Source organism: Oncorhynchus nerka, linkage group LG14, assembly GCF_034236695.1.
Source record: "Oncorhynchus nerka isolate Pitt River linkage group LG14, Oner_Uvic_2.0, whole genome shotgun sequence".
Classification (NCBI taxonomy): domain Eukaryota; kingdom Metazoa; phylum Chordata; class Actinopteri; order Salmoniformes; family Salmonidae; genus Oncorhynchus; species Oncorhynchus nerka.
In genome coordinates, this window is record NC_088409.1 from 19,836,034 (window position 1) to 19,860,784 (window position 24,751).

General features: G+C 42.8%; 3 protein-coding genes across 3 annotated transcripts in view; 1 reads left to right on the forward strand and 2 right to left on the reverse strand.

Moving 5' to 3' along the window:
* The window catches only part of LOC135575171 (inversin-like), a 33,645-nt gene extending 32,860 nt beyond the window's left edge, over positions 1 to 785 (reverse strand). The window contains exon 1 of the mRNA XM_065027703.1: positions 638 to 785. The gene's annotated coding sequence lies outside the window, so the exon portion shown is untranslated. The remainder of the gene's footprint in view (positions 1 to 637) is intronic.
* LOC115120848 (endoplasmic reticulum resident protein 44) lies at positions 1 to 18,895 on the forward strand. The gene is made up of 11 exons (XM_065027707.1): positions 1 to 145; positions 7,024 to 7,096; positions 7,392 to 7,431; positions 7,708 to 7,823; positions 13,119 to 13,303; positions 13,659 to 13,774; positions 13,896 to 14,070; positions 14,923 to 15,034; positions 15,276 to 15,417; positions 17,153 to 17,255; positions 17,361 to 18,895. Exons 1-11 carry the CDS (start codon positions 89 to 91, stop codon positions 17,463 to 17,465), a joined length of 1,224 nt encoding a protein of 407 aa, XP_064883779.1. The 5' UTR covers positions 1 to 88; the 3' UTR covers positions 17,466 to 18,895.
* The window catches only part of LOC115120850 (syntaxin-17), a 16,408-nt gene continuing 10,372 nt past the window's right edge, over positions 18,716 to 24,751 (reverse strand). Inside the window, 3 exon segments of the mRNA XM_029649830.2 lie at positions 18,716 to 21,823; positions 21,825 to 21,919; positions 23,757 to 23,843. Coding sequence (XP_029505690.2) covers positions 21,673 to 21,823; positions 21,825 to 21,919; positions 23,757 to 23,843 — 333 coding nt within the window. The 3' untranslated portion in view covers positions 18,716 to 21,672.

Below are 24,751 nucleotides of genomic sequence, written 5' to 3' on the forward strand. Positions count from 1 at the left end.
GTCACCCATCCGTTTCCTGCCTCAGCAGCAGAGTTGTGTCGAGAGACAGGGAAGACCGAACAACACCATAACCTCAACCAACTCTACAATGAAACTACCACAAATAGTATCCTCTCTCGAGGTCGGCTTCTTCACGATACTGCTGGTAAGGAACTTCGACAGCTAACTTACAGGTCCTCGTATTTGAAGTGCGGTCGGTCTGGCTTCACAAACAGTTAGCTAACATTAGAATTATAGGCATTCGTTTTTCAAAGTGATAGCTACTTTTGTCAATCACAAAATAAAGATGTATTAAACCTGAATATAGTCTTTACATTACGGTACCTAGCTAACGTTAGCTGGCTAAAATAGCTAGTCGGCAAACCAGGTTAATTGAGATCAGCTAGCTGGCTAGCTAAGCTCAGTAACGTTAGCTAACTGTTAGTTAGCAATGTAGAGACATGAGTCATGACCCTCATTTTCTGTGACCACTCGCCTTACTCTGCCCTGTTATGTTAACTAGCTAGCTAACGACTGTGCAAGTCCAAATCAGTATCTTATTCTAGATGCATGGTGAATCTTAAATCCACGTATCATTGATTGTGTGAGCTAACGTTAGCTATCAGACTTGGCTATATATGCTGTTTGTTTAACTTACCTAGCTAGCTAGTTAGCCAACAGCTAATGTTGTAGTTGTCTTGATTGCTAACATATGTAGCTAGCTAGCCAGGTCGTGGGACGGTACCACAAGTTAGTGAATTTAGCCGTAATCGTGTTGCGGAATGATGGAGCCGGTTGGTGAATTCCTCTGTTGTGGCTCATTCCTATTGGCTGACAACCCGGAACTGATCAAGCTCTGTTCTGCTGCTCAGGATATCGGCCTATTACAGTGTAAACTTTCTTTACAGTCAGTCAAGGATTTAAACTAAGTCATAACTAAGTCATATACTTGTTAATCAGCACGATTCATGGCTTTTATAATGGCTTATAATCTAGAAACCGGAAGATAGCTACAAATATGTCTGTATTCATACATTATTTAGGGAATAGGCCTGTCTCGTCACCGTCACATAGTTAAACCAGAGACAGTGGCAACATTTAATTACTGAAATATCTCTTGTTAAACTGAAGCTGTTGTCACTCAGCAGACATACAGATGAGTGTCACAGACAGGCTGCTGTGAGATGACCTCACTATACGTAATACCACTGTCCGGTATTAGTTGACCCTGGAAATAGTGTGTACATTTTGTAAATACAACCACATCCGCCACCACTCAGCCTTCTCTCTAAAGTGTTATATTACAAACCACAGTAAAGACAGCTTCTCCTGTTAACACTGACTGTCACCTTAAATGCATACTGTACATACATATACAGTGCCCTCTGTAATTATTGGGAAAGTGAAACATTTCTTCTTCTTTTGGCTTTACACTCCAAAAGTTTGGATTTGAGGGTATTTCATTTGAGGGTATTTTCATCCATGTTGGGTGAACCGTTGAGAAATTACAGCACTTTCTGTACATGGTTCCCCCCATTTTAGGGGACCAAAGGTCAAATAAAATGTTATTTGTCACATGCGGCGAATACTTGAAAAATGTAAGTAGAGCCGCACACTCTAGGAGCTCAGATGCAATCATTTAATAACCTAATATTCAACGTTTTGACTGACAAACTGTCTTCATCAGGGTATAATCAAACACTGCGGGGTGACTAGTTTATATAGTGTCAAAGGACACACACGGGTGTCTGTAATCATGGCCGGTGTGGCCTGATATCATTGGTTAATTCTCATATATAAAAATAACATACCAAAAACATGAATGGATAGCATTCCATCATACACACAATTTGCCTACCTAGGCCTACAAAACATTTACAATAGCAAAATCACAAGAATGGCTTCAGATCAAAGTCTACGTTGAAACCGAGAGGAGCAAGGGTCTTTAAATTAAAGATCCAGGCAGACTCTCGTTTTAACAATAAATAGTCGAGGTCACCCCCTCTCCTAGGGAGGGTGACATGTTCGATGCTGATATAACGTAGTGACATGCGCCGAATACAAGCGGTGTAGACCTTACCATGAAATTCTTACTTACAAGCACTTAACCACACAACTACTGATCACTACTACTGACTACACCTACTGACCACAACTACAGGCCACAATCATACAACTACGGATAACAACTACTTACCAAAACTACCGACTACAACTACTGAACCCCACAAAGTATCACCACAACAACACAACTACTGACCACAACCACACCATTGCTCACCATAAAACTATGGACCACAACTACTGATTACAACCACACAACTACTGACCACAACCACACAACTACTGACCAAAACTACTGACCACAAAACTACTGAACACTTTTGGCCAAAACTGATACCACAAAAGATACTGGCCAAAACTGATACCACAAAAGATACTGACCAAAACTACTGATCACAACCAAACAACTACTGACCAAAACTATTGACCACTACTGATCACAACTACGAACAGCACCAACTAAACTGACCAAAACCACAAAACTACTGACCAAAACTACTATCCACAAGTACTGACCACAGCCACAAAACGACCGACCAAAACTACTGAACCACACATCTACTTATCAAAACGAGTGACCAAAACTACTGATCACTATTGACCACAACTGCTGACTAACTATTGACCACGACCAAAAAAAGAACCACCACAACTAATGAACCTCCCTACTACTTACCCAAACTATTGATAAAAACCACACAAGTACTGACCACAACTACTTACAAAAATGACTGACCATTACTGAATGTAGGGACATGTGCCGAATACAACCGGTGTAGACCTTACCGCGAATTGCTTACTTACAAGCACTTAACCACACAATGCAGTTCAAGAAACAGTTAAGAAAATATTTAATAAACTAAAATAAAAAATTACAAAAGATATTTACATAACAATAACAAGGCTATATACAGGGGGTACCGAGTCAATGTGCGGGGATACAGGTTAGTCAAGGTCATTTGTAAAGTGCCTATGCAAAGATAATAAACAGTGAGTAGCAGCAGTGAAAAACAAAGGGGGTGTCAATGTAAACAGTCCAGGAGGCCATTTGATGAATTGTTCAGCAATCTTAAGGCTTGGGGGTAGAAGCTGTTAAGGAGCCTTTTGGTCTTGGCGCTTTGGAACCACTTGCCGTGCGGTAGCAGAGAGAACAGTCTATGACTTGGGTGACTGGAGTCTTTGACAAAGTATTGGTCCCATATTTATAAAGCGCAATGACTACATCATGCTTGTGACTCTACAAATTTGAATGAATCGTGAATAATTACGAGTGAGGAAGTTCATACCCCCAAGACATGCTAACCACTAACAATAACAGGGGAGGTTAGCATTTTATATCAAACCCCCTGTAACGGCGTTCTTCGTTCGTCGAAAGAGAGGACCGAAATGCAGCGTGGTGGTTACTCATGATCTTTAATGAAGGATCGCGATACATGACATAACTGATACAAAATAACAAACTGAACGTGAAACCTAATTACAGCCTATCTGGTGAACACTACACAAAGACAGGAACAATCACCCACGAAATACACAGCGAACTCAGGCTACCTAAATACGGCTCCCAATCAGAGACAACGAGAATCACCTGACTCTGATTGAGAACCGCCTCAGGCAGCCAAGCCTATACAACACCCCTAATCAACCGCGATCCCAAATACTACAAACACCAATACGAAAATACAATAACCTAAACCCCTGTCACACTCTGGCCTGAACAAATGTATAACGAAAACACCAAAATACAATGACCAAGGCGTGACACCCCCAAGACATGCCCATGCCTACCTCTTACAATAACAGGGGAGGTTAGCATTTTGGGGTGGTGTGATATGTCCGTTCACGATTCATTCAGGATTATCCGTAATCATGGTAGCATCCACATGAATGTAGAAGTGTTTAGAAACATATTATATTCTTATTTTCAATAAAAGCAACTCCAAAATGACACACATTATTTACCATTCATTTCTATTGGGCACAACATAATCTGAAACACAACCAAAACAAACAGCAAATGCATCCAACAAATTTGTAGAGTCACAAGCTTGATGTAGTCATTGCGTGCTAGGAATATGAGACCAAATACTTAACTTTGTACTACTTTAATACACATATACAGTGGGGAGAACAAGTATTTGAAACACTGCCGATTTTGCAGGTTTTCCTACTTACAAAGCATGTAGAGATCTGTCATTTTTTATCATAGGTACACTTCAACTGTGAGAGACAGAATCTAAAACAAAAATCCAGAAAATCACATTGTATGATTTTTAAGTAAATAATTAGCATTTTATTGCACAACATAAGTATTTGATCACCTACCAACCAGTAAGAATTCCGGCTCTCACAGACCTGTTAGTTTTTCTTTTAAGAAGCCCTCCTGTTCTCCACTCATTACCTGTATTAACTGCACCTGTTTGAACTCGTTACCTGTATAAAAGACACCTGTCCACACACTCAATCAAGCAGACTCCAACCTCTTCACAATGGCCAAGACCAGAGAGCTGTGTAAGGACATCAGGGATAAAATTGTAGATCTGCACAAGACTGGGATGGGATACAGGACAATAGGCAAGCAGCTTGGTGAGAAGGCAACAACTGTTGGCACAATTATTAGAAAATGGAAGAAGTTCAAGATGACAGTCAATCACTCTCGGTCTGGGGCTCCATGCAAGATCTCACCTTGTGGGGCATCAATGATCATGAGGAAGGTGAGAGATCAGCCCAGAACTACACGGCAGGACCTGGTCAATGACCTGAAGAGAGCTGGGACCACAGTCTCAAAGAAAACCATTAGTAACACACTACGCCGTCATGGATTAAAATCCTGCAGCGCACGCAAGGTCCCCCTGCTCAAGCCAGCGCATGTCCAGGCCCGTCTGAAGTTTGCCAATGACCATCTGGATGATCCAGAGGAGGAATGGAAGAAGGTCATGTGGTCTGATGAGACAAAAATAGAGCGTTTTGGTCTAATCTCCACTCGCCGTGTTTGGAGGAAGAAGAAGGATGAGTACAACCCCATGAACACCATCCCAACCGTGAAGCATGGAGGTGGAAACATCATTCTTTGGGGATGCTTTTCTGCAAAGGGGACAGGACGACTGCACCGTATTGAGGGGAGGATGGGGCAATGGATCACGAGATCTTGGCCAACAACCTCCTTCCCTCAGTAAGAGCATTGAAGATGGGTCATGGCTGGGTCTTCCAGCATGACAATGACCGGAAACACACAGCCATGGCAACTAAGAAGCATCTCAAGGTCCTGGAGTGGCCTAGCCAGTCTCCAGACCTGAACCCAATAGAAAATCTTTGGAGGGAGCTGAAAGTCCGTATTGCCCAGCGACAGCCGCGAAACCTGAAAGATCTGGAGAAGGTCTGTATGGAGGAGTGGGCCAAAATCCCTGCTGCAGTGTGTGCAAACCTCTTCAAGAACTACAGGAAACGTATGATCTCTGTAATGGCAAACAAAGGTTTCTGTACCAAATATTAAGTTCTGCTTTTCTGATGTATCAAATACTTATGTCATGCAATAAAATGCAAATTAATTGCTTAAAAATCATAATGTGATTTTCTGGATTTTTGTTTTAGATTCCGATACACAGTTGAAGTGTATCTATTATTTAAAAAATTACAGACCTCTACATGCTTTGTAAGTAGGAAAACCTGCAAAATCAGCAGGGTATCAAATACTTGTTCTCCCCACTGTAAGTGAATTTGTTCCAATACTTTTGGTCCCCTAAAATGGGGTTACTATGTACAAAAAGTGCTGTAATTTCTAAACGGTTCACCCAATATGGATGAAAACACCCTCAAATTAAAGCTCAGTCTGCACTTTAACCCCATAGTCATTGTTTGATTTCAAACTGTTGGAGTTTACAGCCATAAGAAGAAAACATGCTTCACTGTCCCAATAACTACGGAGGGCACTGTGACCGTGTCTCTCGTCTTAGAATACACACCTTTTAGAGGGTGTGTCTTTCACCACACACACCCTGCTGATTTGAATGAGTCAAACGACTGATGTTAGATAAAGCTTAGTTATCTGAACGTCCTCATTGACAGGATGCTACTGAGACACTGGTTTAGAGGGGTTCCCTTAGTATTAATACATGGAAATGTCCAGGCCATGCTTAACTTAGCCCCAGTCTATATCCTAGCCACAGCCCTGTCTTCTGTCCTAAGCTCAACTATCAGTCTAGTGACTGGCTCTTGTTGCTGTTTTTGTGTGAAGTTATTGTTATGGTGGTAGCAGAAAATTGGCTGTCATAGGACTCGGAAATGCTTGCTGAGATACAGAGAAATACATTTGATCTTCCAAGGAATGTGAGACTCTGTGTAGTAGAGCATCTCCAGTAGCACCACTCTCCGTCAAAAATGGTGGATTAATGAAGATGTCTTTCTCGGGCCGTTTACCATTGGAAAAAATTGTCACAGTTCCAGTCTGCTTAAAGGGTGGCTATCCCATAGACACAAATGCGATAGCAGCTGGGTCTGGTCTGCTTAGTTCATGGACTGTATATGAACCTGAAAATATTATGCAATGTCATGTCTCACTTCTACTTCTTTCTCTGCCTCCGTGTCCAGTGTATGACACTGTCCTGGTCGCTCTAGTCCATGGGGAAGTTTGACTTTGACCCTGAGAACAGAGTCCTCTGTTCCACATCACCTGTGGCATCAACGCCCATCAGAGAACTGAGATGTCTGGATCTCAACAGGACTCATATGGATGAATTATAAATAAATAAGAAGAAGAGAGGGAGCCAAAGAGAGAGAAAGATGGTTTCTCACCTGTTTGCCTGGTCTGGAAACTGCAACAAGAGAATTCATGGAAACAATAGGACAGCAGCTTTAGAACGTCTTCCATTAACACTGCAAACACTGACTGGTTGTTTTTGGACTGGGCTCATGTCACATCTGTGTGAGGACAGGTTCTAGCCATATCATCGCCCTCATTAACCCTTTCTTCTCCGGCTCTAGGTTACTGGTCTCTCCACTCCAGGCCAGGCTGAAATTACCAGTCTAGACACAGGAAACATTGAAGACATCCTCAGTAAGACATTGTCTGTGACAGGGTATAGAGACATCTCTGTGGTTCTCATCTATCCCTCTTTCTCTCTCCATCTCTGTGTCATTTCCTCTCTCTCTCTATCATCTCTCCCTGTAATGCTCCTATCTTGTGTTGTCTCCTTCCTCAACGCTTGGTGGCTGTTTGACTGTATGAATAACACTAATGATTCACCCATGAACCTCCCTTGCCTATGAGTATGTGTAAATGTACTTTAATTCCTGTGTGTTTGACATTGTTGTAAAACAGTGGGTGTAACAGGGTTTTTTTTTCCTCACAGACAATGCTGGAGTGGCGATGGTTAATTTCTATGCAGACTGGTAAGTGTGTTAGTTCTCCTGTGAACATTTGTCCTCTCCTACTCAATTGTCTGTTTGCATACATTTTGTGTGTGTGTGTGTGTGTGTGTGTGTGTGTGTGTGTGTGTGTGTGTGAGTGATGAATTAGAATTCCAACATGCTTTAGTGGCATCATGGCTGGAGAGTAATGCAATGTGGCCAAAGCAATTACACTATGACAGTTCCTCCAAAGGGTAACAATATAAAATCTCATTTGATAAGTAAATTATACCCACATTCTCCCCCCTCTCCTCCCAGGTGTAGATTCAGCCAGATGCTCCAGCCTATCTTTGAGGAGGCATCGAACATCGCGAGGGAGGAGTTTCCTGATGTCACTCAGGTGGTGTTTGCGCGCGTCGACTGTGATCAGCACTGTGAGTGACACGCTCGTACACACACAGGGTTTTAATCCGTAACGTAACTTTTGGTTTGCCCAAACTCTGTAAAGTAATCGGATTACTTTTAGTTCATTTTACGTAGGTTCAAAAATGGATGTTGCATTTTACTTTATGGGTTATGTAGGCTTCTTCTAAACCATTGCTTTCTACTTTAATACAGGTAATCATACGATTAGGCTGTATCTTTACATTAAAACCCAAAGTCGATTAGGCTGTATCTTTACATTAAAACCCAAAGTCGATTAGGCTGTATCTTTACATTAAAACCCAAAGTCGATTAGGCTGTATCTTTACATTAAAACCCAAAGTCGATTAGGCTGTATCTTTACATTAAAACCCAAAGTCGATTAGGCTGTATCTTTACATTAAAACCCAAAGTCGATTAGGCTGTATCTTTACATTAAAACCCAAAGTCGATTAGGCTGTATCTTTACATTAAAACCCAAAGTCGATTAGGCTGTATCTTTACATTAAAACCCAAAGTCGATTAGGCTGTATCTTTACATTAAAACCCAAAGTCGATTAGGCTGTATCTTTACATTAAAACCCAAAGTCGATTAGGCTGTATCTTTACATTAAAACCCAAAGTCGATTAGGCTGTATCTTTACATTAAAACCCAAAGTCGATTAGGCTGTATCTTTACATTAAAACCCAAAGTCGATTAGGCTGTATCTTTACATTAAAACAAAGTTAAACATTAAAACCCAAAGTCGATTAGGCTGTATCTTTACATTAAAACCCAAAGTCGATTAGGCTGTATCTTTACATTAAAACCCAAAGTCGATTAGGCTGTATCTTTACATTAAAACCCAAAGTCGATTAGGCTAAAAACCCAAAGTATCTTTACATTAAAACCCAAAGTCGATTAGGCTGTATCTTTACATTAAAACCCAAAGTCGATTAGGCTGTATCTTTACATTAAAACCCAAAGTCGATTAGGCTGTATCTTTACATTAAAACCCAAAGTCGATTAGGCTGTATCTTTACATTAAAACCCAAAGTCGATTAGGCTGTATCTTTACATTAAAACCCAAAGTCGATTAGGCTGTATCTTTACATTAAAACCCAAAGTCGATTAGGCTGTATCTTTACATTAAAACCCAAAGTCGGGCAGATTTCCGGTCATTCCAATTCATGTCATTCTCTTGATCTTCAAGAATAGGATATAGCAATATAGATAAGCCAAATTGTTTAACATGAGCATGACCCTAAAACTAAGGACTTATTAGCCTACTCTGTTGTTTAACATGAGCATGACCCTAAAACTAAGGACTTATTAGCCTATTCTGTTGTTTAACATGAGCATGACCCTAAAACTAAGGACTTATTAGCCTACTCTGTTTAACATGAGCATGACCCCAAAACCAAGGACTTATTAGCCTACTCTGTTGTTTAACCTGAGCATGACCCCAAAACTAAGGACGTATTAGCCTATTCTGTTGTTTAACCTGAGCATGACCCTAAAACTAAGGACGTATTAGCCTACTCTGTTGTTTAACCTGAGCATGACCCTAAAACCAAGGACTTATTAGCCTACTCTGTTGTTTAACCTGAGCATGACCCCAAAACCAAGGACTTATTAGCCTACTCTGTTTATGATTTTGTTGTTATTGAGGACTGATTGGGCTCATTGCTTCAAGTTGAAAGGAAATTCTGCTCTCATGTAATGACATGCTTTGAGCACTAACAAAAAGTGTGTATGGAAAAATGAATACCATATGCTGCATTTGCTATATAGGCCTATTGTTTAAGCTTGTGTTGGTGACACTGATATTTCTATCATTTGCAGCTCTTTAAGTTGATCAGAAGTGTGCGAGTTTGAGCATGTGTCCAATAGGCCTATGGACATAATTTTTTTAATCAGCGTGAATTAGATAGAGCAATAAAAGCCCCACTTGTGGTCTTGTTAAATTAAACTTGTTTTTGACAGCATGTGGAGCACAATACCATGGAGGAGCCGTCAAACATTTATTCCACAGACTGTGATCCACACCATGCAGCTGCAATAGCACATTTTTCACTGGTTGCAACATTGATTGATAGGCAGCTTTAACTTCTTCAATTCAACCATTATTGGGTTAAAATACACATGTTTGTTTGTCCACAGCCATCCACAACAACCACAATCCATGAGGCGCAAATAGCTAAATGAGAGAGCAGCAGTGTAGATATCAATAACACTAGGAGGTACGACATCCTTAACCTCCAAGTGTTTATTCAAGTTAAATGTATCATCTTTGGATGCCAACAGCAGTAAAATCAAAATCCCATTTTTCATAAACAACAGGTGTAGAGCCACTGCCTGTTCACCCCGCTACCATCCAGAAGGCGAGGTCAGTACAGGTGCATCAAAGCTGGGACCGAGAGACTGAAAAATAGCTTCTAGCTTAAGGCCATCAGACTGTTAAACAGCCATCACTAACACAGAGAGGCTGCTGCCTACATACAGACTTGAAATCATTGGCAACTTTAATAAATGGATCACTAGTCACTTTAATAATGTTTACATATCTTACATTACTCATCTCATATGTACATACTGTATTTTATACCATCTATTGCACCTTCCCTTTGCCACTCGGTCATCGCTCATCCATATATTTATATGTATATATTCTCATCCCATCCCTTTACATGTGTGTGTGTGTCAGGTAGTTGTTGTGGAATTGTTAGATTACTTGTTAGATATTACTGCACTGTTGGCACTAGAGGCACAAGCATTTCACTACCCTCGCATTAACATCTGCTAACCATGTGTATGTGACAAATAAAATTAGATTTGATAGACTAACAGTAAAACGCTTAATTGTGATCCCTTCCCAACTATGCAGAGACAAAAATAGAAAATAATATATAATAACACAAGGAATAAATCCACAATGAGTCATGATAACTGGGCTATATACATGGGGTACCAGTACTGAGTCAGGATAACTGGGCTATATACACGGGGTACCAGTACTGAGTCAGGATAACTGGGCTATATACATGGGGTACCAGTACTGAGTCAGGATAACTGGGCTATATACACGGGGTACCAGTACTGAGTCAGGATAACTGGGCTATATACACGGGGTACCAGTACTGAGTCAGGATAACTGGGCTATATACACGGGTACCAGTACTGAGTCAGGATAACTGGGCTATATACACGGGTACCAGTACTGAGTCAGGATAACTGGGCTATATACACGGGGTACCAGTACTGAGTCAGGATAACTGGGCTATATACACGGGGTACCAGTACTGAGTCAGGATAACTGGGCTATATACACGGGGTACCAGTACTGAGTCAGGATAACTGGGCTATATACACGGGGTACCAGTACTGAGTCAGGATAACTGGGCTATATACACGGGGTACCAGTACTGAGTCAGGATAACTGGGCTATATACACGGGGTACCAGTACTGAGTCAGGATAACTGGGCTATATACACGGGTACCAGTACTGAGTCAGGATAACTGGGCTATATACACGGGGTACCAGTACTGAGTCAGGATAACTGGGCTATATACACGGGTACCAGTACTGAGTCAGGATACCAGTACTGAGTCAGGATAACTGGGCTATATACACGGGGTACCAGTACTGAGTCAGGATAACTGGGCTATATACACGGGGTACCAGTACTGAGTCAGGATAACTGGGCTATATACACGGGGTACCAGTACTGAGTCAGGATAACTGGGCTATATACACGGGGTACCAGTACTGAGTCAGGATAACTGGGCTATATACACGGGGTACCAGTACTGAGTCAGGATAACTGGGCTATATACACGGGGTACCAGTACTGAGTCAATGTCCAGGGGTACAAGGTAATTGAGGTAGATATGTACATATAAGTAGGAGTAACGTGACTAAGAAACAGGATATATAATTAACAGTAGCAGCAGTGTATGTGAGTCAAAAGAGTTAGTGCAAAAAGGGTCAATGCAGATAGTCCGGGTAGCTATTTGGTTAAATATTTATCAGTCTTATGGCTTGGGGGTAGAAGCTGTTCAGGGTCCTGTTGGTTCCAGGCTTGGTGCATGCTGTGGAAGAGAGAACAGTCTATGATTTGGGTGACTAGAGTCTTTGAGAATTGTTATAGGGCCTTCCTCTGACACTACCTTGTATAGAGGTCCTGGTTGGCAGGGAGCTCGACCCCAATGGTGTACTGGGTCGTACGCACTACCCTCTATAGCGCCATGTGGTGGGATGCCAAACAGTTGCTATACCAAGTGGTGATGCAGCCAGTCAAGATGCCTTCAATGGTGCACCTTTATAACTTTTTGAGGATCTGAGGGCCCATGCCGAAAATGTTCAGCCTCCTGAGGGGGAAGAGCCGTTGTTGTGCCTTCTTCACGACTGTGTTGGTGTGTGTAGACCATGTTAATACCTTATTGATGTGGAGGAACCTGAAGCTCTCGACCCGCTCCCTACAACCCTGTCGATGTGGATGGCGGCGTGCTCGGCCCTCTGTTTCCTGTAGTCCATGATCAGCTCCTTTGTTTTGCTCTTAATAAAGCCTTGATTTTTTTGTTGTAGTCGCACCATTAGAAGGACTGTATGCTACAAAAGCCTATTCCTGCTCTTTTCCTGCAAACCATCAAAATGCATTTGGTGTGTCATCATAGTGGTCTTTGATTTGTGGTCCAACAAACTTAAACTGTTTTTTTTTCAATGCTGATTTGAATGTCGTTGAGAAAACAGAAAGGTGTCCTCATACTTTCTCAATTTTAAAGTAAGTAATAAAGTAGGATTTCAATTTTTGTAATTTGATTACAATATTTTAGCTGGTAATGGATTACAGTTCGTTTTTTTGTAATCAGTTAGCCTCCCCCCCACACACACACAGACGTTTGATAGGCACATCCTTTGAGATAAACAAATTAAAGGGAATTATTGATGACCTGCAAACCGTTTGAAGACTAATGACAAAATTGCTGCTGCCTGTGAAGACTGGGGCTTAGAGACACCCTGCAGTGAGACTGACACCTGCCAAACACACAGCACTATGAGAATATTTACTCTCACTGGGGGGCAGCTTTCATCTGAGGGATCAGGGGCTGACTGACTGCTGTGTCTTTAGACAGCTTTAAACACCCTCTATCTGTCTTTTACTCTTTCACCTTTTTTCATCCATCCCCGTTTCTATCCATCCTTTTCTGATTTTCTCTACCTGCCTCTTTTCCTTCATTCCCCTTTCCTTTCTCCCCCTCTACCTCATTCTATATTAAACTCTGTCTTTATTCACCCCTCTCTCCCGCTCTCTGTCTCTCTAGCTGACATAGCTCAGCGGTACAGGATCAGTAAGTACCCTACGTTGAAGTTGTTCCGTAATGGAATGATGATGAAGAGGGAATACAGAGGTCAGAGGTCAGTCACAGCCATCGCTGACTTCATCCGCCAGCAGAAGGTCGATCCCATTAAAGAGATACACAGTCTGGAGGAGGTCAACTCTGCAGATGTGAGTATCAGGCACACACAAATCAGTGTGTTGTCCAAACATTTGAACATGTAAAAGGTGTGCCTCAGGGATCTGTTCTAGGACCATTATTAATCTAAATATTGAATAATAATAATAATTTATTACATTTGTACAGCGCTTTTCATTATACAGAATAATCTCAAAGTGCATAAAAGTAAAAAATGTAAACGAAATAGAAGAAAAAAAGACAACTATACAGGGCAACTGACACAAAGAACACAGCTGACGGGACACCAAGGAGCTATCAACAGAAAGCCTCCTAAAGATTTGTATATGACTCTGTCCTCAAAAAATAATTGGTACTGAACCAGGAAATGTCTCTCTCTCTCTGCAGAGGGACAGGCGTAACATTATTGGTTACTTTGACCAGAAGGATTCTGAGAACTACCACACGTTTGAGAAGGTGGCCAACATCCTCCGAGATGACTGTGTGTTTCTCGCTGCCTTCGGGTGAGTCAAGCCTCTTCAGACCAACCACTGCACTCAGGGTCTACGAAACATTTATAATATAGTTTATATGTTTTTGGTCTGGCATTTGAGTAATCTTTTAATCTTTCCTCTGTCCCTCCAGTGACGTGTCCCAGACAGAGAGGTTCAGTGGTGATAATGTGATCTATAAACCGATGGGGGAGACTGTTCCTGACATGGTGTACCTGGGCTCACTAACCAACTTTGACCTAACCTACGCTTGGGCGCAGGACAAATGTGTCCCTCTGGTCCGCGAGATCACCTTCGAAAACGGAGAGGTGCGTTCTCTCTACCTCTTTTTCTTCTCTCCGTTTGATCCAGTCTAAAGTAAATCATTTAGGTTTTGGGCTAGCCCCGGTCTATACCGCTGGGAGTCGTCTTACAGTTCTGACCTGGCTTCTTCCCCTACAGCAGCCCCACCCTAATGTAATCCTGTCCTTATCTCTTTGCTCAATCATTATCATATGAATAGAGGGGTGTGCTTATCCCATTGATACTTGGCCTGGGATGGCACCCACCGACATCTACGCCATTTGCCGACAACAAGGCATAGACACACACACCTGAATCTCCCACTGACCCGTTAAGGCTTCCGGATGCTTCCCAGCCGAAACAGTTTCTGAACAGTTTGTGCATACATTACATTTTGTGACGTTTTTGTTCATTTTGGACCCCGGCAAGGGTTTTATCTGCTGTTTTGGGCACACAACATTCTTTCTTGAGGCAATCCGAAGTCTGTAGCCAAAGTCTACGCCCCCTAGTCACAGATTGGTCAACAGTAGGTATTCTTCAATGAAGTGCTTGTTGTCATTCAATGAGATGACCCGTCCTCATACTACACCAAACATCTTAGTCAGATGGAAAATTGCGCAACTAAGATCTCCTATGGAAAAATGCCAACATTATAATGACAGATTTCTTGAGTTATCTTAGATTAATTCTGACTATTGAAGTGTATAGTAGCGTCTCAAAATGGACAAACGGTACTATTTCTTTTTTTCAAAATGTTCAAGCGAAAATCTTTTAAGGGAGTATGCGAGCCCATCGTTTGGTTCGGCTCGGTGCCAGACGAACTGAAGCATGCTGACGCCTTCACTCTTCTTCCTCTTCCCTGTGTGTGTGTGTTCCAGGAGCTGACTGAAGAGGGGATCCCATTCCTCATCCTGTTTCACGTGAAGGAGGACACTGAGAGCTTGGAGAAGTTCCAGCACGAGGTGGCACGCCAGCTCATCAGCGAGAAAGGTAGTGTGTTTGTCTTAAAAGTCTGTTTGTGGCCCAATCACCTGGGGAAATAACAGGGTGTGCCACAGGGTTTAGTGCTGAGACCATTGTTACTCTCTTGTTCTATTTATTTGTGTTGTGTTTTCATCCCAGCCAGGGACAGAGTTGCATTATATTTGTTAGATAACCATACTATTATAGTCATGGTAATCTCTTCTTAATAAATAATATAAAATATTAATAACTATCCCCTCCTGCCTAGGATCTATAAACTTTCTGCATGCGGACTGTGAAAAGTTCCGTCACCCACTGCTACACATCCAGAAGACGCCAGCAGACTGTCCTGTCATTGCTATAGACTCCTTCAGACACATGTATGTGTACCCTGAGTTCAGAGACATTGAGTAAGTACAACCTCTACTTTCTTTCACCTGTCTCTGGTTGATTTTTTTTTTTTTTTACCTCTTAGCCATTTGGCCAACTATTTAGGGCACCTTGAGTGGTTCTCGACCGGTTCCAACCGACATTTCTGTGTTCAGCATGATCTGTGAATGGTGCAGCATCAATGCATGTGCACTCTGTGAATGGTCTGGTTGTCCCGCTTCGAACGCCGTCTCCGATGACATGCAGTATGTGAAATCTGACACATCATTTACATGGAGAGCGACAGGTCACATTTTCTGGCCTGTCCAGACAAAGGATAGATTTGCTCTGGCTGTGGAGCTCGCAACTCCAATTGTGATACGGCTTATGGAACGTTTGTCAGACCATGAGACATTAATTGTTCACCCAAAAGTATATATTTTTGATACTTTGAGGGGTCTGTGGTTGTATGGCCGGTTGGACATACTACCAAATTCTCTAAAACGACATTGGAGGCAACATATGGTAGATATTTTAACATTCAGTTCTCTGGCAACAGCTCTGGTGGACTTTCTTGCAGTCAGTGGCCTTTTATTGTACCCAGCACAAGGTGCACCTGTGTAATGATCATGCTGTTTAATCAGCAGCTTGTTATCCCACACCTATCAGTTGAATGGATTATTTTGCAAATAAGAAATGCTCACTAACAGGGATGTAAACACATTTGAGGGAAATAAGCTTTTTGTGGGTATGGAACATTTCTGGGATCTTTTATTTCAGCACATGGATCCAACACGTGTTGTGTTTATATTATTATTCAGTACAGAACCCCCCCCCCCCCCCCAAGTTTAGACAGGACTTAGACTCTTATGGGTTAACAAATCAATAATGAATGATCTTTGTGATGGTGTTTATTTAATGGATTTTAAAACAGTTGAATTGTGGTGTTTTTACATAGTCTACAGTTACATTAACAAATGACAATGCTATTGTTTTATTTGAAATGCATTTTCTTTTGTATTCTGTTACCTTCATAAACACAGCCAAGTGAATATTTTTGCGATAGCATATATGAAGTGTATTTATTAGACTGTTAGAATGTTGATGTCCAAAAGGCTCGTCATTGGCTTGAGGGGTTGTCCCTCGAGGCCAGGCTTTTCTAGTGTTCATTTGTGTCTGACTTGAGTGACAGTATTTGAGATGGCTCATTATTGTTGTCATTAGATTATTTAGATCTGTATGTTGAAAATCTGCATTTGTCAAATATAATACATTCCATTTTACACACACACACAGTCCACAGATTATAATAGAAATGTCACACCTTCTAGATAATTCTTCTATTGACGGCCCTGGAAACCGGAGCTAATGTGACATGACTTGGCACGTGCAATTAGTGTTAACTAATCGAATGTAATTTCATCTAATCTATTTTACCCCCCATCTAAGCCCCTCCCCCACCACTCCCCCTATCACCTCTGTGATCAGACAGACAGAGCCCTGAGGTCTGACACCCGCTTCAACTAATTGCATTACATCACATTCACTACCTCCTCCTCTGGATGTCTGTGTTTGTGTTCTCCCTCCCTCTGTCACCGAGATCAAATTATTTCATTAGCTGTGTGTGTGTGTGTGGTGTCTGCAGCCACCTCTAACATGCAGAGACAGCTTTGATATGGGACCAGCTCTGATGTGATATCAGTTTATGACCTTCTGTCATCAACCACACTTCAGTAATGTCATTGGTAGACCTAATGATTATATTAATGTGTGTAGGATCCCTGGGAAGCTGAGGCAGTTTGTTCTGGACCTCCACTCTGGGAAGTTACACAGAGAGTTCCACCACGGCCCAGACCCGACAGACAGCACACCTGGACAGGTCAGAACACCAAGCATACTCGTACACCGTCATTATGTGTGTATAAAACGGTATCATTGCAGTAGTAGAGGGAGGTGTGTGTATATAAATGTGTTATTTCATCAGGAGGAGATCGGTGAGGTGGCCAGTAACCCACCAGAGAGTTCCTTCCAGAAGTTAGCCCCCAGTGAGACGCGCTACACACTCCTCAGGGACCGTGATGAACTGTGACCTCAACGACTTTACCACAACCCTGACCTATGACCCACGACCCCATGGCATGCCCCGGAGTCAGTGTCCAGAGTCAGGACAGGCCAGCGGGATGGGACAGCAACACCCCAACTCACCCCCAACACCCTTAATGGAGAGAGAGGAGGAAGAGAGGATCAGGAAGACCAGAGAGTAGGTTAAATCCAGGACAGTCGTGTTGGAATAACCTATATTTTCATAACTCTTACGTGTACAATTTTTTATTTTAGATAAAAAGGATGAAACCAGAAGAAGAAAATGGTGTGGGGTGGGGGGATTAGGACAAAAAAAAGAAGCAAAGCGTTTTAACTTTTATTTTTGGAGCTTGTAAATAATAATAGTGCTTGTGCTGAGTGAGCGTTGGTCTTTGTCATCCTGATCTAAATTAAAAACCAATTTACTTTAGGTTCAAAAACATGTAGCGCCCTTTTTTCCCTTTTTTTGACGAGTGAGATCCCTTTGCTCCGGTTGTTCAGTCTCATTACGGTTCTTATCTGTGTGTAGTCCAGCTCAGTCCCATTTGAGTGAGAGAGGGTTCTGGTCCTGGAGGACTACAGTGTCTCGGCTGCATCTTAATAGTTTACCCCCCTCTCCTCCTTTCCTTTATTTAAACTGATGTGAAAGCATATTTCTGGCAGGTATCCACTATGCTGCTTCCACCTATCCTATGATTTCAAATAGGATGAGAGGAGATGAGGAAAGGAACACATTGTAGAGTATTGAGATGCAGCTTTCCTCTCCCTGGTACTAAACTCATGCAACTGATTGGCCAGAGAGCCTATTCACCTAAGTCACGTTCAGGGGGCACAAAATGGTAGAAAACGTTTAGAAACAACGGAGATACTACCATAAACTGTCCAATAGTTAAATGTTTGTTTCCATTGTCTGTCAGAAAAGCATTTTCTCCCTTTTGTACTTGAACGTGCCCCCGATCTGCAATACTGACTCAAACGGTAGTTCCTAAAGGCTGAGAGGTGTCAGTCAGACACTGCGGCTCTAGAGGACAGGAGGGGAACCTCACACTGAAGGAGAAAAATCAGACTCTGGGCTGCATCTCAATCCTCTGCAGTGGCTTCTTCTCCATCTGCACTGGTCTGACACAGGCCAGGCCACGCCCACTTAGCAACAAGTCCAGGTGACAGCAATATGGAAGAAGCTGACCTGGAAAGTATCCTTATTTCACCTGTCACTCAAATCAGTTCAGATGGAGCAATGAAAGGAGACGAGGAGTATTGAGCTGCATGCTGTGTGTTTATTTATAGTACTGTGTGTACAGTCCCTCCCTAGAACCCAACAGTACCCTGATCTGACCAGTCACGAAGGGAGGGTTAAAGGGGGAGAAATCTCATTTCTAAATCAGTCTTCTCGGAGAGGGAGAAAATAAAACAAGTAAATGAAACCATTTTACAGGATGTTGTGTGTTGAGTCTGTTTGTTCAGTTCTACAGAGAAGACGCTTGACACACACACACAATTCCTTCATCCGAAGCAGATTTGATTGGTTTTCTTTGGCAATATAAAACCCCCAGTAAATCATCACATAGATTAAGAGCATCCATATTTAGTTTGTCCCGGTCTGAGTTGAGGTCATCTACTGTTGTAGTAAATGACACCTGTTTCTCTCGTGGCACTTTTAGGGGAAACTTTGGCCTATCACACATCACAACTTTCTACCTGGTACACCCAGGACAGCTGTGTTTATCCTCCTAACCTTTCTTAATCACAATCACTCATTCTTATTCTCTGCTCCCCAGTCTGTCATAGGGAGCAGACCTCCTCTCCAGCAGGGTTCAGACCAGGACACAGTCTTGACATTTACTGCTGTTTATACCTCCCTCTGTTAATGAGCTGTATACTCTAAGCAGAGCAGCACACTCAGATAAACATCAATAAGTTCATAAACTAGAGAGATGGGTGACTGCTCGACCCAGGCAGTGTCTGGCTTTGGCACAGTGTGTATTTGATAAAGACTGAGGGTAGTTAAGACGGTCTGTCCAAGAAACACAGTATAATAACATGACTTTGATAAAACAACCATCTCTCTGTCTGTACTAAAAGGCACCAAACAGCAGGACTTATGTTACAAAACTAGGCTGTAGTGTTTTCTACTAATAATGCACATCTTTTCATAATGTATAATCATATACTTAAAGTAACTGTACAGTGAACGTTCTGTAATCTCATACCCAAATAATGTTGACTCGTCCTATACTTGTATTTGTGGGCAAAATATTAATTGTAGAACAAAAAAAAACGCAAACTTGTATCTCAAAGCTTGCGGTTTCCTCTGAGGAGGATGAGCTGGCCAATCAGCGGTCTACTCGCATTAATATTTTTACGCCCACACCATTCCATTCCAACACAGAAAAGCTGCTTTTTAACATATTTAAAAGATTTTGGAAGGAAAACTATTTCATTTATATTGTAAAAATGTGTAGGTCATATTTAATAGAAATCTGGAAACACTGGACAGTTACTTTAAAGTTTTAAATACAAAGCCAACAGACCCAGCATATATACATACATCACACTCAACTAACACCGCATTCACACACACACACCTCCCTTTCACACTCAGGTCCTCAAGGCTCTCCTACGATGTTTAAGTCTTATTGATTGGGAAGTGGTAGATCCCAGTGGCAGGCTTCTCTTCACAGTAGGCCTCTCTTGACATACCTCTCTCCTCCGTCTATTGGCAGCGAGAAGGAGGAGTTCCTTATTACCACAGTAAAGAGAGCAAATCTATTGGTCAAACAGATTGTTAGAGCGGAAAGCCAGTTAGTCTGAGGGATTTCTTGGTTGAGTTCCTGCCCGACTAGATGTGCAGGCGTTGCATTGCATCAACCAATGGTTGTGCGCCACTTCAACTGTGCAGTCGGGCATCAGATTGCTATATCATATGATGTGGTTAGCTGATATACAGTGGGGCAAAAAGTATTTAGTCAGCCACCAATTGTGCAAGTTCTCCCACTTAAAAAGATGAGGCCTGTCATTTTCATCATAGGTACACTTCAACTATGACAGACAAAATGAGAAATAAATCCAGAAATCACATTGTAGGATTTTTAATGAATTTATTTGCAAATTATGGTGGAAAATAAGTATTTGGTCAATAATAATATACCCTTTGTTGGCAATGACAGAGGTCAAACGTTTTCTGTAAGTCTTGCTGGTATTTTGGCCCATTCCTCCATGCAGATCTCCTCTAGAGCAGTGATGTTTTGGGGCTATTGCCGGGCAAAACGGACTTTCAACTCCCTCCAAAGATTTTCTATGGGGTTGAGATCTGGAGACTGGTTAGGCCACTCCAGGACCTTGAAATGCTTCTTACAAAGCCACTCCTTCGTTGCCCGGGCGGTGTGTTTGGGATCATTGTCATGCTGAAAGACCCAGCCACGTTTCATATTCAATGCCCTTGCTGATGGTAGGCTTTGTTACTTTGGTCCCAGCTCTCTGCAGGTCATTCACTAGGTTCCCCCGTGTGGTTCTGGGATTTTTGCTCACCGTTCTTGTGATCATTTTGACCCCACGGGGTGAGATCTTGCGTGGAGCCCCAGATCGAGGGAGATTATCAGTGGTCTTGTATGTCTTCCATTTCCTAATAATTGCTCCCACAGTTGATTTCTTCAAACCAAGCTGCTTACCTATTGCAGATTCAGTCTTCCCAGCCTGGTGCAGGTCCACAATTTTGTTTCTGGTGTCCGTTGACAGATCTTTGGTCTTGGCCATAGTGGAGTTTGGAGTGTGACTGTTTGAGGTTGTGGACTGGTGTCTTTTATACTGATAACAAGTTCAAACAGGTGCCATTAATACAGGTAACGAGTGAAGGACAAAGGACCCTCTTAAAGAAGAAGTTACAGGTCTGTGAGAGCCAGAAATCTTGCTTGTTTGTAGGTGACCAAATACTTATTTTCCACCATAATTTGCAAATAAATTCATTAAAAATCCTACAATGTGATTTTCTGGAATTTTTTTTCTCATTTTGTCTGCCATAGTTGAAGTGTACCTATGATGAAAATTACAGGCCTCATCTTTTTAAGTGGGAGAACTTGCACAATTGGTGGCTGACTAAATACTTTTTTGCCCCACTATATATGTAAGCTCTAGCATGCGTCTGCAATGTAGTCGGGCAGTACCTGGACCAGTGTTAGCTTCTGGAGGTCAGAGGTAATTTCACTACCAATCAGAGGTCACTTGTCCTTGTCCAGCGGTGGTTCTGGTTCCGTAGGGGGTGCAGTGAGCTGGTTCATCTGGGACTCTACTCTAGCTCTGCGTTTCTTCTGGACCAGGTTCCCCCCTGCAAACCCCAGAGCCCCCCCTCCAAGCGCTGCTGCCACCCCCTGCCTTGAACCCCACCAGTAGGCCCAGCGGCCCACCCAGCACCCCACCTAACACTGCCCCCGCCACGGGTAACACTGCCAGCCTGTAGCCCACCGCCTGCGGAGAGGACAGAGGGATAGACGAGTCACTACATGCATTGACAGTCTAGGTTTCTTCACTTTCTATGCCAATAAAGATTCTTAAATTCAATTAAAAAGACAAGGAAATAAGAAGAAACTTTGCTTGGGACAAATCAACGCACACACACACACTCAGTGGGGTTATTCCTTTGATGTTCTAAGACGCACAGTCAGCGAGAAGTCTTCAGATCTACCTGGCCTTTCATGATCACACACACACAAACAGCAACACATGCGCACACACCATCATCATCATCAAAGCTGTACACTTTAATTACCCACATTTATTCAAATTGGTGAAATGAGGTGTGTGTTTATTAATACTGTTATCTTCAGAGAGGAAGACGCTCCTTTAGACTGATTGCTGTAAATGAGTGACTCCTCTGAACATTCCGCCACACACACACTACCCCCTCCCACGGTTGATTAACAGATGAACAGTTAAATGGCTCCAGTTCAAACGCCCTCCCACCCCCTCACCTCATGGCAGCGAAGGTCATTTTAATTAACCAGAGGTAAGTTGAAAGTTCAGAGAACAGGGTGTTGGTAAAGCAGGGGTGTGTGTAATGGCACCTGGCCTGATGACAGATGACACACACTGCTGTGTCTGACACCTCTTCTATGTACACACACTGCTGACGCCTAGCCCATCGAGTGTGCACACATACTCCCTTAAAAGACCTGAACATTTTGAAAAAAGCAGCAATAGTACTATTTGTCCATTTAGAGAAGCCGTAGCCAGAGTACACTTCCTCAAAATGGTCAGAATTAATCTAAGATAACTCAAGAAATCTGTCACCAATTTTGACATGGAGATCAATTTTACATCTAACTAAGATGTTTGGTGCAATATTTATTAATGAAAAAATGTGCATGAAAACTAGTCATTTCTCATTGAATGACAGAGACTTTATTGAAGAATCCCTACTGTTGACCAATTACCGACGAAGGAGCGTAGACTTCGGCTTTGATCTTCGGGTTGCCTAACAGAAAAAATATTGTGCCCGAACAGCCCAAAAAGTCCAAAACATATAATCCAGACAATTCTGGGCCAATTGTGCGCCGCCCTATGGGACTCCCGATCACAGCTGGTTGTGATACAGTCCAGGATCGAACCCTTTAGTGATGCCTTTAGCACTGCGATGCAGTGCCTTAGAACGCTGTGCCACTCACGATCCCTTAACAGCACACCCACATCCTAGAATATTCTGGACCTCAATGTGGGCTCAATCCCATTTCAACTTCATCAATTAAGGAAGTTGAACTGAGTTGAAGTTCCATTTATCAATCAAAACATGGGGTGAGAGATGGTACATTTACGCTTAAATAAACCACATTTTTAAATATTGTGATATTTTGTCTGCAACTAGACTCAAACGGGTGTGTACGCGGAGCATCTGTTCAGCCGTATAGAACTCACACAACGTACCACACTGAGCTTGTAATATGTCTGTGGGTATTGAGCTGTCAGTCTGACTTTATTCTGAGGGTGTGTGTGTGTATTGAGCCAACAGTGGGAGGCCAAACGCTGCTCTTGAAGAGCTATTAAATAGCCCTTCATACCTCTCCTCGCCTCCTGCACCCACACACACACACACCTTGCACTCTCCATTGACAACACCCCCTACTCAACCCCTCCCTCCATCACTGTACAACTTAACCCCTCTCTCCATATATTCTCTCTATTTCTTTAATTGCAGCTTTCCTCCGTATTCTGCTGGATCAATAGGGACAAATGTTGTAGAATGGCTGGGAGGCAAAGTGCCATCGATCTCCCAAACACCACACACACACACACGCACACACACACGCACCTTCCCGAGGCTCCTGGTCCCCTCCTCCACGTTGGCTGCTGCTGTGTTGACGTTCTCCTCTATGCTGTCAATCTTCTCCTGCTGGGACTGACACACACACAGGGTTTATACACTGGAGACACACACCGCTGACTTGGTCCCTCTCGACACAGCAACACAGATGTGTGTGTCTGTCTGTCTGTGGGGGGTGATGCGGGTGTAAAGTAGAAAAGGTAGGGTCTGGGGAGATTATATTGGGGCAGGGGGGGTATGGGGAGATTATATTGGGGTAGGAAGGGGTCTTGGGGGGGTTATATTGGGGCAGGAGGGGTCTGGGGGTTATTGTGAGGAGCTCATGAAATATTCAGAGTGGCAGCTGTCCCTCTCCCTGTGTGCTGGACACCATCCATCCTCCTCTCCTTCCTTATTGTAGTTGTTGTTGTTATATGTACATACTATATGCATTTTATGGACATGGTACCTTTTTACATTAGCTACTTATTACATATGGATAGACAATATTCAGACAACAGGTATACATTTTCTGTAGCGGTTTAAAATCAAAACTATGACCATCCTGAGCTTTTTAAGTCCCTCGTCTCCCTTACTGCCCCCTAACTCCCTCCCTCCCTCCCTCTCTCTTACTGCCCCCTAACTCCCTCCCTCTCCCTCACTGCCCCCTAACTCCCTCCCTCTCCCTTACTGCCCCCAACTCCCTCCCTCTCCCTTACTGCCCCCTAACTCCCTCCCTTACTGCCCCTAACTCCCTCCCTCTCCCTTACTGCCCCCTAACTCCCTCCCTCTCCCTTACTGCCCCCTATAACTCCCTCCCTCTCCCTTACTGCCCCCTAACTCCCTCCCTCTCCCTTACTGCCCCCTAACTCCCTCCCTCTCCCTTACTGCCCCCTATAACTCCCTCCCTCTCCCTTACTGCCCCCTATAACTCCCTCCCTCTCCGTTACTGCCCCTAACTCCCTCCCTCCCACCCTCCCTCTCCCTTACTGCCCCCTAATTCC